The sequence below is a fragment of the Strix aluco genome, chromosome 16, assembly GCF_031877795.1.
Source record: "Strix aluco isolate bStrAlu1 chromosome 16, bStrAlu1.hap1, whole genome shotgun sequence".
Lineage (NCBI taxonomy): Eukaryota > Metazoa > Chordata > Aves > Strigiformes > Strigidae > Strix > Strix aluco.
Window position 1 is genome coordinate 16740996 of NC_133946.1, and position 19471 is coordinate 16760466.

Consider the following 19471-nt stretch of genomic DNA (forward strand, 5'->3'; position numbering starts at 1 on the left):
AGCACCGTGGTATGTGGTCATTTCTCCATCACTTAGCTGTTCTTCAGAAGCAGATGAGCCAGGTCAGGTATAATTTAATGGGCTTGGGGTCAGAACCATTGGGTAGAAATATAGTTTGTGCTTATACAGGATGTCAAGGTAGAAATATACTTTTAATCTAAAATTCTTGGCATTTAGGACTGTCCATTTCATTCTTTGTGAGCATGTGTTTGGGACAGTGGATGCTCATGACATAAATAGTCTGGAACTGATTCTGGAAAATCTTTGGGAAATTAAACAGCACTTGATTTATCTCTTGTTAGATGGTTTGTAAACATCCTTTCCTGACATTACCTTTGCCTTACTGCTGTGTTGAAGTTCCCTTTTGAGCCTGAGTCTGAAAATGGCTCAACAGGACTCGAGACAGAAGTCTGATTTTGTTTTACTTTGTTATAAGGGGCCAATATTTCACAAACAAGGGAATAATGTCAGGAGGACACTATCAAGCATGAAAACAGGTATTAAAATTAGCTTGGTATTTCCTAGTAATTGTGTGGTGGGAGTGTAGCCCCAAGGCACAATCTTTTCTGGATTTAATTATATAAAGGCAGAGGTGGATATCATAGAAAGCCATCAGTGAGGCTTGCAGTTGCCTGGGTTTTTTTTTTAAATGTCATTAAAGCTTGAAGTAGGATCCTTCCATTAAAAGGGAATATGATCTCATTATGTGATTTAGATAGTGGTATGAGGCTGTAATGATTCTCTTTAATACATTCTTTTTAAAGAAAAATATCAAGGCAAGAATTGACCTTGAAGATGTGGCTTGCTTGCAAATGACGTAACTGCACGCCTGTCCAAAGCAATGTGTTCTTGTCATGGCTTTAAATCTCCAATAGCTTTAGCTAGAGTAACTAAGTGAATTTCTCATTAATGTTTCTGTGTACCTGATGCCATATTTCCTTCACCACCCTGAGCTTATCCCAAATCTGGTCACGCCCTGCAAAGGGCCGTGCTCATTGGAGCCCTCCTGCGGGCAGTGGGATGGCAGGTGCCATGTGGGGCCAGGCTCCCTCTTCCCAAGGCCTGTCACCGTGACTCCATCAGGGCAACTGTCCTGGTTTTGGCTTGGATAGGGCTAGTTTTTCTTCTTAGTAGCTAGAATAGTGCTGGGTTTTGGAATGAGAAGAATACTTAGCTCTATCCCAGCCGTGGTTTAAACCACAACAGTGACCCTTACCACAGCCTGGGGTCCCTAGCCCCTAAGGTACCACTAGAAAAACTGAGTTACTAAAAAGCTGTTCTCTTAGGAAGTCAGCTACAGTTTAAAAGGATTCTGTGGGAGGTCATTGGAGGGTATTACTAACAATTAGCATGCATAGAAATTCAAGGGCATGGGGGGCTGTAGGATATCTGTTCCCCAAGTAGTATACTGAGTTATGGGTAGTTACTGGAAAGCTCAATGTGTCAAAGGTGGATGTGGTTTACCATTATGCAACTCATTAATACTGTTCATGGGACTCTGAGACTTGCTCCTTGAAATGCTCAGGCTTAGAGACACTGTGTGCCTTAAACAAAAAATGTCACTGGTGGATGGGCTATCAATAACCACAATAAAAAGGAAGCAGAGCACTTCAAATCTGGTTTTCAGGTAGAGATTTTCTGAGTCTCATGTCCAATGTTTTTACCTTTGGGTCTAATATTTATTTTGAAATTTATAACTGAGTGCTTATTTCCTTAATTAGCACAAAGCTTTTAACACTTTTCTTAGTGCCTAACCTCACACTGTGTCTCTGTGCCTGAGCATCACACCCTGAAGTCAGAGGGAGTGCTGCCTTTTGGCTCGGGCATGTGCTGCCAAACCACTGCGGGCTGGTCAGGAGCTGTGCCCACACTTCAGCACAAGCAGCAGGGATTCAAGGGTCGTCTGTATTGCAAGTGAGGTGTGATGGTGGCTTGTATCTGCTTATCTGAACACTTGGACAAGCTTGCTCAGTAGCAGACATCAGCAAGGATGTCAGAATGATCTGGCCATGGGGTTCTTGCCTGATTTCTCAGATATAATGTCTAGCCTGCCTTGCATGCCTTACTACTGCAGCCCATGCCATTAGCCCTATTCCAGCTAGCTAGCTCAAAGATAATTCATGTATGTGTGCCTGAATTGTGTTTGTACCTTTTTTGATGTAAATATATCTCCACCAGCCTCTTGAGGTCACTGCTGAGCAGCAGCTGTGATAGCCACATCAATCTTTATGTCATCTATATGAAACTTTAATTTAAAGAAGTATATAAATATTTCTAGATAAACAGAAATTTAGAGGCAGAGATCTGGTTCCTGAATTTGTTTCCAAGTGGATCCTTACTGGAATTTCTTGGCTAGTGTGTTACGAAAACTGCATCAGGAGATCAATTGTGGTCTCTGATGGCACATTTCTTCCTATACATTGCACATGTGCTTGGTTGTACATTATGTTTTGGTGGGGAGTCTTTGCTGATCTGCATTTTGAGTTTGTTTTCCTGCTTAAAAGAACGCTGACTAGAGATATCAGTAATAAATAATGGTCAACTAAATAAAAATTCAGTAAGATGGTTAAGCATTCAGATGCTTAATGTTTGCTTAACAGATGTGATTTACCTTTTGGTCATCTTCAGTTGAATATATTAGAACATGGGATTAAAGGGCTGAAGAGAATTCAAAGAAAACACCTTACCTTTCTGCATAGATTGGTGCTTCAATAAAATACGTTTGCATGAGCTTTACTCAGTAGAGATGCCTTCAGAAATCAGGGCCTAAAGGATTTACCAAAAATAAAATAAGGGACTAAGACAAAAGTTGGTAGGAAAGGTGCTTGCTCCTGTCTTTCACTGAGTGCTGGGGACTTTCTCATCCTTCTGGTAGTGTGGGGAAAACCTTCAATTCTGCATGCATCTGTTGTTACCGGGGAAGTAATTAATGTTGATGTACTAGTTGTAATTACAGCAAGTGAGGTATGATCTATGTAGTTAGCAAGGGGAAAGACCAGTGAAATTGCTAAGTCAGGAGAAGCTCCTCAGTGCTAGTGGGAAATTTAATATGCTTTGTTAAATTAATAGCCTTCTGCATAACAATCAATTTACAGTTTAAAGGGCAGAGGAGGTGGATGTAAAAATCATTAAGCATTCATTTCAATGACCCACTCGATATTCTTAGTCAGAAGAAATCACTAGCACAATGTTTAAAGAGTAAATTGCAAGTGTTTTAAGACCAAAAAACCACATGAGAATTGTGTATTTAATACTTATCGAAATGCCCATTTCTAAGCCATAAGGTTGCAGTGATCCTTTTCCCAAACACAACATGGCTTTAGTGATAGGCTGGTGTTTGCTCACAGGAGATGTTTGTCCAAACCAGAGATGATTCTGAAGATGAGGTTTTCCTACATGTCAAATAAAAATGTTTTGCCCTTTGTGAATCTGCATTTTAAATTTCTTAGTCCCAAGTTAAATAGGGGTCCCCCGAACGAATAATCTGGGATGTTTTTTTCTTAGCATGGGCACTCGGTGCCTGGTTTTGCCTGTAGTTGTTCTGTTTGTGGTCTTTGTAGGTAATGCTCACTGCAGAGAGAGATTAGTTGTGAGAAGATTATGCGTGTAAATGCTGCTGGTGTGCCTAAAGCTGCAAATGTTCTGGTGTACACAAAGGAAACATTAATCAAGACATTTTACAGAGAATTAAGGGAGGAAATAGTTTTGTCTCCTGATTACTACATAATTTTCACTGCCCAGTGCAGGAAAAGGCAGGCAAAGAAGCAGAAGGCGATAGAAAGAGGTGGTTGTTCTGTTCTCAGAGCAAGAGCAGATTGCTGGGGGTGGCTGTGGCAGGCAACTTCCACAAAAACAGCACAAGAGAGGCAGCTTTGAGGACTCTACAGGGCATGTGAGTTTCGAGTTAGGTTGTAGGGATGAACTAGCCACACTCCTGAGCTTGCCAAAGCAGCTGAGAGAAATCCTTCCTGTTGCATATAATCTTAATAAAGCAGTCTGTAGCTTTAGCTTTCCGTAATGTGGTTCCTTTGTTGCAGATGCGTGTCTTCAGCAACCCGCGTTATTTGATTTTTTTCCAGCCTGGACCGATCATCAAGCTGAGTAATATGGCATGCAGCAGAGGGTATGGCAGGCCTTAAAATCAGAGCACTCCTGCAGTACCAGTATTTCTATGTATTCATCTGGAGCATGTGAAGGATTGAAAGAGTGGGGCTCTACTGAGCTGCTGGGGCTGGTTTAAGATGCAGCAGAGCAGGACATGGTCTAGGAGGAACATACTGGGGACCACCACTGGTGAGGAAAGGTCCCCTTGCCAGCACCACAGAGAAATAGCTGACCCCAATAACTCTGGGGAATAGCTGACACTTATTGTGAAGCCTCATTGGTTTAGGTTCCAGCTAACAGCATGACAGCCCAAAACATTCAGTGTCAGCTGCAATATGTGTGTTTTGCCATATCCCTAACCAAAACCCATGGGTGTTAGGTAGAGAAGAAAATTGCCTGTGCAGGCACTTTTCACTGTATCAAGTTTTATTTAACTGTTAGTAGGGGATTGGTTGTCCAATTACCTATCTTATAAATAGGTATTTTAGGAATAGCTTCCAGAAACAGATTTCACAGACTTTCTGAATTGATTGTAGTTCTTCAGCTGTTGTAAATCACCAGTGCACCACTGAACTAATAATTTACCCTTGTTGAGGATCTGTGCAGCTGTTTTTCCTTGTGAATACTTAGGGCTGTAATTGCTAGAAATGTATCTGCTAACAATTTGCCTTCTCTTTTCATTCATGAAATTTTTACCTCCTCAGGGTTAATTGAATCAGGAAATGTCAGTATCTTTAGATTTAATTTTCCTTATTGATGGAGATTCTGGAGTGAATGACTGCTGTGAATACAAAATATGGTTTAATTTGATTTCTGGGAAATATTTAGTGACCAGAAAAAGAGAAGGTTGTTTGAAACAAGCTTTGAATAAATTAAGAGCCCCCCCAACTAGCACAGCCTTCTTGACTATACAACCCCCCTAATTAACTATTTATAGAGATGTGCATTTTTCCAATCTATTTTAAAATGCTGGAAATGAGAGTAAGCAAACCAACCTACCCACCAGTTTGCGGAGGGTAGGGGCAGCATATTATCTGTACAGTGTTTAGTTGTGTGGTAATTATATATCAGAAACTGCAAAATTTAAAGATGGAGCCAGGAAAATTCCATCCCCAAAAGCCTCGAGGCCGATGCTGAAAGCTGCCAGTAGCTTCCCAGCAAGCACAAAAGGCCCAAAAAGCAGATGAGCCATGTGAAAGGCATCTCTGCACCCACACTGAGCATCTGTAAATGCATTAGTCGCTGCCTGAACCCCAAATGGGTCCAGTGCCAGAAAAGGAGAGCGCTGGCTGTTCCCATTTGCTTTAATGGCAGCCACGAGGTTTGCTGATAAAATAACTTTTATTCTTGCGCCATTGCTCTTTTGTCAGCGGTTCTTGAAGCTGCCTGGGAGTGAAAGTCCCATTAGGCGATTGCACCCTGTTAAGTTCACCACTTTCATTGTCCTGTGTTTCATGGGGATTTGACGCAGAATTTTAATCTACTATATTTTTCATTTTTAAAAGATAAAGTGGTCTCAAAGACAGGGTTAGCAAGAAGTTTCTTTCTTGCTGCTGAATTATTTATTTCTATTTAAGCTCTAGCGAACAGCCCACATTTAATAGCCCATTACTGCTTAGAGAGCTGTCAACACAAAAGGGGTAATCCTGAAAAATACTGTGTTTAGTGGCTCTGTAATACTCTCTGTATTACCTTTCCTTCATTTTTATGATCAAGAGCACAGAACAGAAGGGCAGAAATGACCTGAGCTGCAAACTTCAGTGTGCTTTAATCTGCCAAAACTAACCCCCAGATAAATTCGTGCAAGAGCTACAGTGAAGATTTTTCGCGATGAGGTTAGCTTCCTAAGAGAGTTTATGGATCCTGCATCAGTTGGCATCTTCAAATCAAGACATAATGTCTTTCTAGGGTAATTCTCCATCTCATCTGCTGGATTTGGAGGGAACGCAGGAACAGTGGTTGAAATTTGTTGCATTGTGTTATGTAAGTGGTTTGGTAACATAATGGCAGGTTTTGGCCTTCTGCAATTCAGGCCCAATTTTGATTTTTACCTTCTCTATATTCCCCAAGCCCCCACAAGAACTGGTTTCCATGAAGCATCTGCCATACCGTGAAGCAACCTCCAAAATACTGATTTAGAATTAGATTTGGGTTTCAGAACAACAGTGTTGTCTTCAAATCAGCCATGAAGGATTTGAGGCTCAAAAGCACTCATGTCTCATGTAGCACTCATGCACTCGTGTATCTTCTATGGTTGCTTATTTCTTATCAGATACTTCATCACCGGTGAATTTTGTATGTTTTCCAGATAATCATACATTAACGGTCAAAAGTAGATTTAGTACAAGGCTATATTCTTGGAACCCTTCACAACCTTCTATCTCACACAGGTGATTTTGGGCAGAGGCTGGATTATTTAGGTGTCTAAAGAGCCCTGTTGTGAAAAACACTGAGCACACCTCCCACCCTCTTGTTACATCCCTTTGGAAAATTGCCCCTGGCATCTACTGTTCAGCAACTGCAACTCCCACAAGCTTTATGTAATTTGGAGCCAGCTTGGGCAGGGCAACCCTTATGGACAGATAGAACAAGCAGCTCTCTGAGTGAGCTAATGACTTATTCTGATGGATTTGTGGCTTATGTTGGATTCACTGATGCTTGGTAATAGCTGGTAATAATGTTAGATGATCTTTGAAAAACAGGTCGGGATGTTGGTGTCACAGCGTGTTGCGTGGTTGTGTGTGTGTGGCTGACAGACGGACACATTGCCACTGCTGCTTCTCAGGGAGCTTCGGTCACTGGAGGTCTTCTGTCAAAAAGGACCCAGTTAAGAGGAACTTACTCAAATTGATCTTTCTGGTCAAAAAGAGATGAACTGCTGCCACAAGTTTGTATTAAGAGATGTAAGAGAAGAGCCAGAGCAAATCACTGACTTGAGGAAAATATTTTTCCTTTGTTATTGCCCAATGGCTGTTCCCAGTTAAAGAAGGCATCCAGATTTCTTGCTGCAAGCCCATGGCTTAAATAAGTGTGGGAATGAGAGAGCATCAATACAATAATTCTGTTAGTTATCCCATGGTTGAATAAAGTGAAATAATAGGTGAGGGAAATATTGAAGCGTCGGTCTCTCTGCATAGTAAATATAGCAGCAGTTGAAAGAAATTGGGGTCTGGTATGTCCAACTTGGCATACAGCCTGCTCTCGCTCTGGTGTCTGGAGGGGTTTTGCCACTGACATCAGTGTGAGCTGGCTGGCAGTTCTCCACTGGCATGGCTTACAGTATTGGTGAGACAAAATGATGCTGAATGTGGCCTTTTTGTTACCCTGTCAGGAAGAGTCTCCACCACAAGAACAGGGCGTAAGAGCTGGATAGACATCAGTTTTACGTTTGTAACTTGTTCCCCAGCCTGCTTTCCACTGGGTGGACCTGGGATTTCTGAACGCCTTCCTCCACGATCAGCTCAGCCTTGCCAGTCACTGCTTTTTGGGGAGAATATCCCATGGATCTGCTTTTGCTCTGAGCCACTTACAAGCAGTTCCAGAGGCAGAGAGTTGAGATGGCCTTTCTGGGAACAAGGGCAGAAAATAGCTCAGTGTTAACATTCCAAACCCAGCTATTTAGACCTGGATTATTTTTAAATATTTTGCTTTCAGACACATAACTAGCTGCATTTTCCTCCTCTCTTTTTTTAAAGTTAGCTTTAATTTTACATCTTCTCCTCACCCAGCTGTATGCAATCAAGAGTATCTGTGCAAAAAAAGGGTTATTTACATTGCTAAATGTTAGGTAGCTAAATTGCCTGCTCCTTTGGAGATGCCATTGGCTGCAATGGGAATGTGGGGACTTTTTGAGCCTGGACGTATGGTTTGCAGGGCGGTTTTAATGAGCAGTTGAATTGACAGGAGGCAGAGCAGCAGTGAGTGGAAGGTGCTACAGCCACCTTATTTCACCCTGCTGTCATCACACATCATCAGCCTGAAACACAGCCTTGTGTGAGGGGTCGGTCCATGGCAGCCCCATCCAGTGTGCAGTGTCCTGGTGCTAAGATACAAAGCCTTGCACTGAGAGTTGTGTGAAGTGATTGTAGTGAAATGCTGCTGCTGAATCTGTAGTGTCTTAAAGCCACCTCACAGGGGGGAACAGGGTAACACATAGGGCTTTTAGGGAATGTTGTGTCATCAGAGGACTGCACAGACCTTAATTCACCCTCTGCGGATGACACGGGCCCATCAGGGGACATGCATCCCCTTCAGATTGCAGCTGCATGGCCTGGGGGAGTCCCATTTTCAGGCTAGCCCCAGCTGCTAGCCATTAGCCCCTTTTTAGATGTTACAGACCCTCACATCTGTTGGCTCACCCTCCCAGCATGGTGAGCTGACTTCAGAAAGACCTGCTCCTCAAAGTGGTTTGGATAAGCCATGCTCATTGTTGGAGTCCTGGCTGGTTTAGATCAAATTAAGCTCTTGGGCACTGAGGCCATCTCTTGCAGAAAAGGAGGAGCAGATTCTCTCTTGCCTTGTAAATCGCGGTTAGTTTATAAATTTGATGCAGCCTGCTGTGTAAATAAATTAGTAAAAAATTGCAAAACCTGAAACATTGGGACTGAGGACTTGAGGATCTACAGGGATTAGCAGGGCAGGTGGAGGGACAGAGCTCAGATAAAACACAGGAGGGGAGTTTCTCACAGTGGGACATGTTCATGGCATCTCCGCATGCGGTGTCTCAGCAGGGAAGGTTGAGCTCCAAGAGGCCACTGAAGGTTCCCCATTAAATTGGGTCATTTGGGCCAGCGCAAGCACTGGGATGGTACTGGGAGCAGGAAGAGCAGGGCAGGATGTTCGGCCCATTTTCCACCTAGTGCCACACAGGTCACCCTACATGCATGCTGGTCCTGCCCTCCCAAACAGCATTGCAACTCTGGGCAACTTTTTCCCCTTTGCTTTCCCAGTAGCCTAAAAGAGATGGGAAAACTTGGAGGCTCTTTTAAGGAAATGTGTACCATCCAAAAGGGTTTTTCTTTACCACAATAACTGTCCTCTGGAGAAGCAGCAGAGTTTGTGATCTGTAATGCCCACCCAAAGGCTGGGTTAATGCTTCTTACTGCTAGCAAGAGCCCTACCTCTGGCTGCACATGGGAAGAGAATAAAGCTTGTAACTCAGGAAGGAGACAGTCATAATATCTGTTTGTAATGGGTAAGAAAGAACTGCTTGTTGGATGGGTATAAAAGAAACCTTTAATTCCAGCCAGTATACTCTAATGTGTTAGCCAAGTGGTGGTAAAGAGCACAGTACCACCAGGCTCTTCTGCAGGGATGCAGGGAAGCTTTTTGGGAGACAAATGCAGTTCTTTAGCCTCACAGAGCATCAAGGTTTATCTTATTGATCAAACTGCAAGGCTGTTCTAAATGCCATTTTAAAGAAAACTGAAATTATTTATATGTGCTGTAATTGGAAATAAGGGCAGGAGTGACACGGACATTATCACTGCTTGCTGCTCTCTGCAGCCAATGCAGCTGGTCTTCTCCATGCAGCTTAGATTGATTTCTGTGGAGATGGTGTAACTCTGCTGACACCAATGGAGTTATATTTATGAAAGAGACTCCAAAACCTTAAAAAAAAAAAAAAGTTAATTTATTTTAGCCTCTATGTACTGGATAGACCTGGTAATTATTCTATTATTCTATTCTAGCTATTATTCTAGATAGATCATTGTAGGTAGGAGGGTGTTACACTGCCTGGATTCACCAAGGAGCAGTGTCCTGCTTCCCTGCAGTCTGCAAATACTGGGAGTCAGCAAATCAGTAATTGTAGCTTCAAACTAATATCACTTCTTTTTTTTTTTTTTTCCCCTGCATAGCCTTCTGGCACTCTATAAAAAGATCTGGCACGCTACATAGGATTAGGCGGCTTTGAAGCAGCAGAGTCATCTGGGTGTGAAACTTTGATTTCCTGTGTCTTGAAATGAACTGTTATTTCTATCTTTCTTTTTCAGAAAACCCCCACAGCTCATGCCATGAAGGAGGAGAACTTTCTTCGTCGCAGGTTCTCCCTCTGTCCAGCCTCATCCACCCCTCAGAAGGTTGATCCTCGCAAGCTGACACGCAATCTGTTCTTCGGGGCCGACAATGACATCTACCCGCTCAGCCCAGGTTGGTTTCTGGTGTGTCAGTGCAGAAAGTAGTGTGTCTCAGGTGCTTGACTGCAAGTAGATACTTGAGCATGCTGTCAGGAAGCAAAGAGGAAGAAGTTAATGTAGAAGAGAGAGAGAAGCTGCTGCAACACAGGTATTACTGGATCCTAGACAGTGGTGCTTTCATGATGCTGTTGTCTTTCATTGCCATGGCGTTAAGTGGGAAGTGGAGGGCATCAGAGTTGGGGTTCATAACTGTTTGAACACTGCATGGCCTCACATTTAAAAAATGCCTAGTGTTTTCGGGCACTTCCACTTCGACACACTTGATGTGTTTCACCCTAAGCGTCGAACTCATAAGATTTACTGGCCCCATTTGCAGACGTTTAATGGCAGGTTTCCCTGTTCAGATTTAGAGTCCAGGATAAATATTACAAGAGCAGACTTTCTGTGGTTAATGTTCTGTAAATATCTACAAGCACTACAAGTACCAGGAATCTTGACAGGTTGCAGTGAATGGCAGACTGGCTTTAAGTGTTCTCTTTACATCATTTCTGCTTTGAATTTCCTAGCACCCTTTCTGAAGGAAATAGAGCTCATTTTATTGTTTCAGAATTTGTTGCCCACAATAAACATTCAAGTCTTTCCTTGATTGCAGTCTGCAAACAATGCTTCCGTTCCAGTCTGTAAACAAGTGCTTCAGGGACCAGTCACAAGTTTGTAGAGCTGTCATTTGCAGCTGCCATGTCAGTGCTAAATAATCAAACCTCACAGCACCTTCATGAGCTCTCAAAACACTGATATCCAGAGAAAGAACATAGCATCTGTCAAAAGGTTTCAGTGTTCATATAGATGTAACACCTGACAGACTCTCTGGGTTTTGCAGATGTAGAGCAAAACCAGCTCTGGGTTTCCTGAGCTAATTGTCTTTAAGTGCAAAGGTTTCAAGGGCCTCTGATTTTGCAGGTGTTTCTATTTGTGGGTGTCTGCTTCAAGGCAATGGGGAGCTTATTTTTAGCGGAGCTGACTAATCCTGACTGCCACTGAGGTGACTGAAAGCTTCGACAACCTTTTGGTAATCAAATTGAAAACAACTTAAAATGGGACACCTAAAATCTTGTACATTTCAAACCTGTAGGGACTTCTGAACAGCTAGTTGCCCATAAATACAGTCAGTACAAATGTGAGGTAAGTAAATAGCTGTTTCACTTCTGCTGTCCTTGGGAGCTGAAGGGATGATTTTTCAGGCTGTACTCACTGCTCCTTGCTTCAGGGAGATGGAGAGCCATAGCTTAGAGTTTGCCCATTCTTCTTAGCAGCATTTTCAGTGTTAAAAAAGTTACTGACTTCCTCACAGAGGTATTCCAGTGCTGTAATCTTTCAGAAACCAGGGAAAGTTGAGGGTTTCAGTGTGGAGGAGGTAGCTGGAAGAGTTTGGCTGTTCCTCAGCTTCTCCCACCACCTTGTTTCTTCTTGATCCCTGCTGGCAGCCAGACCAAACAGCCTTTGCTAGGCTCAGCAGGGCAAGTGCCTTGAGCCATGCTGGAGCTTTTGTTTTGCTGCACAGTTCTCCCAAGTAGCTTCCAGCACTGGCATCAGTGAGGGTGGTAGCCCTCTGTATTACAAAGGAAGAGCGTAGGCCAAGGAGTTTGTAAAGGAGAGAATAGCTCTTTTAAACAAACAGAAGTTACTGCTTCAGCCAGGGGATTTCTTGCAGAGAGTCTGGGTTTTTGTCTATCCTTTTTTTTTTTTTCACTCCTTTCATTTCTTTCCTGATCCCCACAGAGCTGCCTTCTCTCTTTGTTTTCCTCACATTTCCCGTAAGAAGTAACTGTCGTTCTACATGTTCAGTTCCCATTTCCCGTGGTGGCTCTCCTTTCACTACTTTGCTGCTGCTTCTGCCTCGTTTTCCTCCGAGCCTCATGTGCTTCCCCTCACCTTCTCCCATCCCTCTGAGGGATGCTGCTATCACCATAGATAAGCCACAGGTCTACATCTGTAAGCTGCATCCAGTATTTCTCTGTCCCCCATTTTTCTCTATTGTTTTACATGAACTTGCAGTTCTTGAGGCTTTTCCAGTGGTCTGTGTTTTGCTGCCTGACCCCAGCAGGTTTTTCTTCAGGAGGGCACTGGGCTGATTGTGTTGGGTGGGTGCTGTGGGCAGCAAAGCCCAGTGATTTCCTGCCAGGAAGTTGGTGGGTTATGAGGTGGCTGGAGCTGCAGGTCTCACAGCATCACCACCGAGCATTAGCCCTCCAACAACAACGGTGTGCAAGTAAATAATTCAGTGAGAAGGGAGCAACAGACTTTACACCTCAGGCAAGATATGAAGATTCAGTTCAGCAAGGGGATTTTTTTTAAAGGAAACATACGGGAAATGCAGAGGACACTATCTGAAATAGCACTTCGGACTTTTTGCCTCTTGCTTGCATACAAAAATGCTAATGATTCTGGTAACTAAAAGAAATTTGAGGAAGGCATTTTTTTAATAGGAAGTTCACAAAACTAGAGATATGAATTCATGTTCCTTGCCCGTGTCTGTCTTTCACTTAGCAATAAGGAGAGACAATCTTTCTCTATTTTCTCTTTCAGAGGGTAGGAAATTTATTGGGAGAGTAGCTAAAAGAACTTTTAGAGTCTCTTTTTGACTAGGCTGCAAGATCACACAGAGTCTTTAAATAAAAATTTAGATTAGCTTATCTGCATTCCTTTCATGAATATGGGAATTTCACTGTGATAGATACATTGAACTACATTTCAGTCTGGTGTACACATTGGGCCATGTGGCTGGTATTTACAGCAGTAACGGGCTTTATTTGCACTAGTTTTGCTACACATCAGAGCCTGTATTTTCTCTTGTAGTTATCCAGATACTTTATCAGAAAGCCTATAAAATAATACTTTATGCTGTGTGGAGCTAATCATAAATTCCTCAATAACCCAGAAATTTTGCTTTCATTACCATTGATGATTCATGCTTGCTGTATCATTCTTTATAAAGGGAAAAGGCAAATGCACCTGTAGGATTGATGCCCAACAGAAAACCAAAGAAAAGGAATAATTACTGTTCTGGAAAGGAACTAAATATTTATTTTCCTGTGCATGACAGTAATGGGATAAAAGAAAGTATCAGTAATTCTACTCTGCAACCGCATGACTGGAGTGTTGCCAGTTTTCTTCACAATGTGGTGAAGTCTCTTTCCATAATCACCACTGATTGCCTTCCCAAAATCTTTTTCATTTTTTGGTGCAAAAATTTTTGGGCTGCTTTGCGGAGGGCCCTTCTTTGCATGCCCTGCTAGCAGCCAGCACTTTAAGTCAGGAGAGATTCAGCTCTATTTCTGTTGTGGGCATTATATTTTCTTGATCAGGAAGATAAGAACTTCACCTTCTATAGCCAGTTAATATTTAGCTTCTTTTATGTTTTTATGTGGTTTCCTATTTATTTTCTCAAGGGAGCTATGTCTGTTGTGCTGTGGGTGGCACTTTTGCTTTTGGGCTTTCTGTGCACTTTAACTATGTGTGCAGGTTTTTGAAGAAACTTGCACATCATTTCAGTGAAGTTTACTTTCCAAACAAGGGCTGGCTGTCTCCTTCCACATGGCTGCAGCAAGTCTGCTTGAGACAGACAGCAAAGATAGCTCTCCTCTGAAAAACAGCCTTTCCCTCACAAATGCCAATAGGCTTAATGAGTTTGGCATAAGAAAGCAGTACATGCTGCTCCATAAACATATCTTATGAATCTTTGTAAATGATATGATAAGAGTGAACAGTTGCATGTTCCCATTTTTCATAATACTCTGTCAGCAGGATGGTCCAGAGCCTCAGAAACAGTGAAAATCTCATTGGTCAGGTGCAAACCCTTTTAACTGTATTACTGAGAGAAGGCAGAAATCTCTCACATCCAGGCTTCTTATATGGATACCAGCTTGGAGTTAAGCTTTCTTTAAGAAATGGCACATAATAAAGAATGGATGTGAATTCTGTTACACTAATAGACGCCATTCCCTTGGAGCAGGCTGCAGCTGATTCCTGTTAACTTCACTTGAACTTTTAGACCACGTGTTACTTTCCCATACATGTGCAGAAAAAACTCTTCATGGGAAACAAGTGCAGCAGCTACATGGCTTTGTGAGCTTATTCCAACCTCCTCTGCCTCTGTCAGGGAGAGCAGGGGCTATAGAGAGGAAAACACCATCAGAGAAAGAAAAAGTGCAGAGATACAGGTCCTAATCCATGCACAGAAGTGCTTATGGCCATCCCACTTGTCATGGTAGCACAAAGGGACTGTCAAGTATCCGGCCACTTGGGATTTTCTCTTGCCCGTGGACGTTAGGTTTCTGAGTGCGTTATTTAGGGCTCAGTGTTTCAAGGAGAGGAGTGACAGTTAAGAAACTAGGTTAAGATATAGGTTCCCTGTTGTTGCACCGCCTTTCTGTGTGACTGCATAGGTCCTTCCTCTGCTTCAGTTCCCCACATGAGCAACACACGTGCTGTCCCTCTTCTCCTGGGTTTGGGAGTGTTTGCTTTCTGCGTCAGTGTGGCTCCGTGCACGTGGCACAGACCAGCACTGTGCCATGGGGTGAGAAACACATCTGAAACCCCCACCACCCTTAGTCACCGTGTGGGAAGTTGAACACCTTCTAGGACAGTTGTCCCACAAAGCCTTTTCTTAAATTTCAGAGTTGATACATCAAACTGCTTGTTAGTGCCTATAAAAAGGGCATGGTTTTTCTCCTGTCTCTTCACCAGTGAAACCCTGTAGCACAGTTGCAGTTCTGGTTATAATGAGACGTGCTTGTTTTCTCACATGTCCCGTGATGGAAGTGCAGAACATGGCCGTGAGGATATTTATTTTTTAGTAAGCTTCTGTGGCTGGCTTTTCTAATAGTGCTTGGCTTCTTAAACTGCTACTCTGAAAACTCCAGGAGACCTTATGACTTCCGACACATCTGTGACAACTTCTGCTGACTTCAGGAGAATCAGGATTTTCCCTTGCTGGTTTTGGATTTGATGATGTTTCCAAGACTGGCTCACACAATGTTTAAAAACATTTTTAACAGTTCCCATGTTTGCAGTGTGCTACAAAGGGATTATATTTCACTGTCTCAATTCTTTGCTGTGTCCAGTATTCTGAAGCTCTGATTGCTGACAATTTTGAGAAGAAAACTGTATTACAGTTGGATAACAATGACTGTCTTGGCACTAAAAGGATGGTCTCATCAGATGCTATGTTTTGGATTTTTTTAATAGAAGCTCTGTGCTTTCTTTTACTGTAGGGACGTGATTACAGTTGGCAAAAAGAACAAAATTTATCATTGCATTTTATTCCTTGGACTAGGACTACGCACACTCATACTAGTAGATAATGTGTATAATGTACTGCAAGTTTAGTATATTTGGGTAGTGGAAATATATCTCTGCAATGATTGGAAAATGTTGTAGTGTTCATAAATGCTACTTGTTAATAGAAAATGTTTCTTATTTTAACAAATAACTTGGTCAGAAGACATTGATCTTCTGCAGGGTTTTTTAATTTTGATTTACTAATTACGCCTAGATGCTGTTCTGTCTTCTGTAACGTTTTATGATAATGGTTATTATTTGTCAAACAAAGCGTGCTATCAAGTGCATCTATGTATAGTTGCCAGATACTGACCAACAAGGATGATGTATTGAATAGCTGCTTATTAACTGAATTCCCTTTATTATTTGCATTGAATGAGGCATGGGGTATATAAGAAGAGAACAGACTGTGGTAATGTAGTTAAAGACTGCATCATACTGCAGACACAGAAGGGAGCTGATTAAGGATGCATAAGCAACCTTATTTCTATTTTTTTCCAGCCTTTGTATACTGGACTTTGCAACCATCATGTTGGTTCACCACCACGTTTTGAGACCTAGCTTTTAAGCAGTACTTGTTGCATAGCCCAAGCATGTGGATCCAGGCTATTTCAAGCTCTGCAAGATCCTTCTCTGTGATCCTGGTGTGCCTGCTTCTGCTCGTGACAGCTTCTCTTGCTTGCTGTTAGCAGTAGCCCTTCTAAGGCCATGAATTGCCACAGTTTTGCACAGAATTTCTCAGTTTGAATCACATTTGTTTGTTGCAGGAAAAGATGTGGAAGGAAACAGCCCGTCAGCACTGAAGGATGAGACACCACAGACTCCAAACTCCATTAGTAAGGTACTGTGGGTTGGGGATCTATCCTTAATCTTGCTTTCATTTCTTCTCAGGCTGTTGTTAATCAGTCTTACTCTCTTTTTTTAGAGAAAGCTCTCCCTCTGTTCCTGCAGGAACTGTGTGTGCATGTTTTGAGAGAAAGAAAATTTAGTGTTTTTGAAGGGTTGGGATGACAGAGAAGCCCACACTTTCCTCTGACTTGATAGCACCTACCACAGAAGGACCCTGTTTATTTGGGCCTCATTTGGCAGTGTAGATATGAATAATTCCAGTTGAAAGGTTGATTTTTGTCAGCAGAGGTGTCTCCTGCTGTTCCTGATCAGCAAGGCAATCATAAACCTTAATTGTTTTGGAAGAGAAGTCTGAATTATTTAGGGTAGTGCATAGCATCCGAAACTGTGAGTCTAGATCCAGGGAAAGAGTTCTGGGAATTGGTGTAATAGAAGAGGAACGCAAACTAACCAACATTTTCTGAGCACAATGTTTCCATCCAGCCTGCTATGGAGAGTTAAAACTGGATCTAAAGGCTCTGGATCCGGGTGTTCAAAACCTGGCTCTACATCTAGAGTTACTGAGTGCCTGTAGAGATGGAATCAACCTTATAAATTGGATCTGGCTTTGAGATTCATGAGCAGACTTTTTTGGCTGCAGCTCCCTAACATGTTTCTGGAGGGTAACTAGAAATAGAAGCAAGGCCTGTTAATAAATTTTTATCTAAATTTATTCAACTATGAAGCTATAAAATGCAAATTACACCAGCTGAAATGAAAATATAACACGAAGGAAGCAGCTGCAGACAAGTGATTTGTTATAATACATGGAATTAGGTTCTGCATCTTCAAATACCTTTGGCTGTGCTTGCCTGGAGCTTGCAGGTCATTTTGCAGAGATGCCCTGGCAGAGGTCAGCACAGGAGATGGTGATGAGAGGAGCTTTGGGAGTATGCAGCAAGGGCTTGTGTACATGTCCTCTGCTATCGCTGGAACCTGGCAAGCTGCAAACCAACCTTAGTTTTACTTTTCCAGGTGGGTTCCTCACGGAAACCCAGCCTCCCACTTGTCCTGGCAGTGGAGAAGCCCAAGGACCAGGTAACTGCGTCAGGGCTTTGTTTTAAAGCCAGATGTTTTGCATGCCTTACAAGGAGTGGTGTTAAATTCTAAATGACTTAGGAATGTGAAGAAGAAAGACTTTTTCTGGACAGAACAACTCAGAGCACTGAAATAATGTCCAAAAAGGAGTTTGATTTCTGAGATGCAAGATGAACGCAAGAGTAAGAATGAGAGGTATCTGGGTGAGAGCATAGCTCAGCTGTGTTTTCCCAGCCTCAGGGCTTGCCTTGCTATTTAGTCTCCTACAGGTGTGTTTTTGAACCTTTGAAGCACCCTTGGAAGATTTGGGTGCCCACCTAGATTTCTGCCATGCTTTTTGTGCATCTGGAAGGCATTGGTGGGTCAAGAGCAGTTGATAAGGAGAGATAAGAGAAGGTGCACAGCACAAAACATCAGATTTGTGATTCGGAACAAATGGGGTTCTGAACCTGGACACAGGCTTTGCTTTCACCAACCCAAGACTGGTTTTACAATAGTCAAAATTGCTGCAAAACACCAGTGGATAAAACAGATACGAGGACCCCGAAACATCAAACTTCAACTTGCCTACTCGTTTACAGTGTTGCAGGCAATTACTTTGGCTACTGAATGGGCCAGAGCTAGGTTTTTCTTTCCTGCCTGAATGTTCTGCTGAGATGTTTGATTCAGAGACTTTCCGTCTCACTGGACCTGTCCTGTAGTGCCTGTCATTCTCACTTCACTCTGCTTCACCTTGCTGTGTTACACACTACCTTGTTCTTCTCCAGCCAAGTAACTTTTCTTCTGTCGTGCTTTGCAGTGTCAGTGACAGTAGGGAGTCCCTATTGTGAAATGTCTTTTACCTTAATAAATTCAGGCAAACTGGTAGTCAGTGTGCTTAATATTTCATCTTTAATGTCCACTCAGCTCTAAGGCTCTAAATGGAACCTTACTGTCAGTTGTCCAGAACTGTCAGTAGGGATCTGTCACAGTTCAGTTTAAAAATAAATAGTGATTCCACCTACTTGAACCAAAGGAAAGAGTGTGTGCTAATTGGGTCGTGTTTAGATTCCTGATAGCAGGGGGGAAATAATTTTTAGAAACCAAACTGTAGGGTGTGCAGGTTTAATTAATGGATTCAAAAGTAAATATTCTAGGTAACAGAAGAATGAATACTTAGCCTTCTTTTGGCACCGTGGATATAACAAACCTTGTTGGAGACCAGTGTTGCTTCAGCATCACTACTTTGATGTACCACGCCGCATCGACTCTTTTCACCCAGTAATGAGAAGGGAAGGAAATCCAGTCGAGTGATTTGATCCCTGGACTGGGGCTTAGGTGACCTTGAATTCCCAGCTCTGACTTGGAGTCCTTGCATTTCCCCAGGCAGATTAATTGCGTTTCTATTTCACATCGTCATCGGTGAAGTGGAAACAGTTCTACATTTCGTTCACTCAGGCCATATCCACACTGGATGATGGGGCAGGCTGCAGGTTTCCTAGGTTAGCGGGCACCAAGCAGAGTATCTCATAAAAACCTATAAAATCTGTGACCTTGTGAGCTATGAAGCCTTTTAACTGCAACCACACCACCCTGGGCTCATAGATGGACTGTTAGTCTGTCTGAGGTGTGAACACATCCTGACTGTCCTATCTGCAGAGACAGTAAAGTATTTGATGCCGGAACATTTGCTTTCAGTGTATTTGTGCAGCTCTTAGCAATATATATTTCTGATTTCAGTTGTGAATTCTCGCCCCAAATTTTATTAAAACAAATTTAAGGCATAGTTCAGCTACATATTACGTTGCTATCTTTCCTGCAGCATAATTTCTCCTATTTAGTTTTTTAAGTGGAGGCTTTCATATCCTTTTTCAAGGGACAAAAAAAATATTATTTGCTTATTTATTTTGGATTGTTTCTCATATTAGTTTCTCTCTTTTTAAGAGCCCTTAGCCTTGTTTTCTGGGACCAGTGCTTATAGTGGG

General features: G+C 42.4%; 1 protein-coding gene across 6 annotated transcripts in view; it reads left to right on the forward strand.

Annotated features, from left to right (window-relative positions):
• Nucleotides 1–19471, forward strand: part of OSBPL5 (oxysterol binding protein like 5) — a 142108-nt gene that overhangs the window by 65269 nt on the left and 57368 nt on the right. For 4 of the 6 annotated variants that reach the window (XM_074842300.1, XM_074842302.1, XM_074842301.1 and 1 more), the window contains exons 2-3: nt 10098–10254; nt 16349–16422. In XM_074842300.1, coding sequence (XP_074698401.1) covers nt 10119–10254; nt 16349–16422 — 210 coding nt within the window. In that variant the 5' untranslated portion in view covers nt 10098–10118. Of the gene's footprint in view, nt 1–9471; nt 9769–10097; nt 10255–16348; nt 16423–17444; nt 17508–19471 lie in introns of those variants that run through there. The other 2 variants (XM_074842304.1, XM_074842298.1) reach the window with 2 other exon arrangements.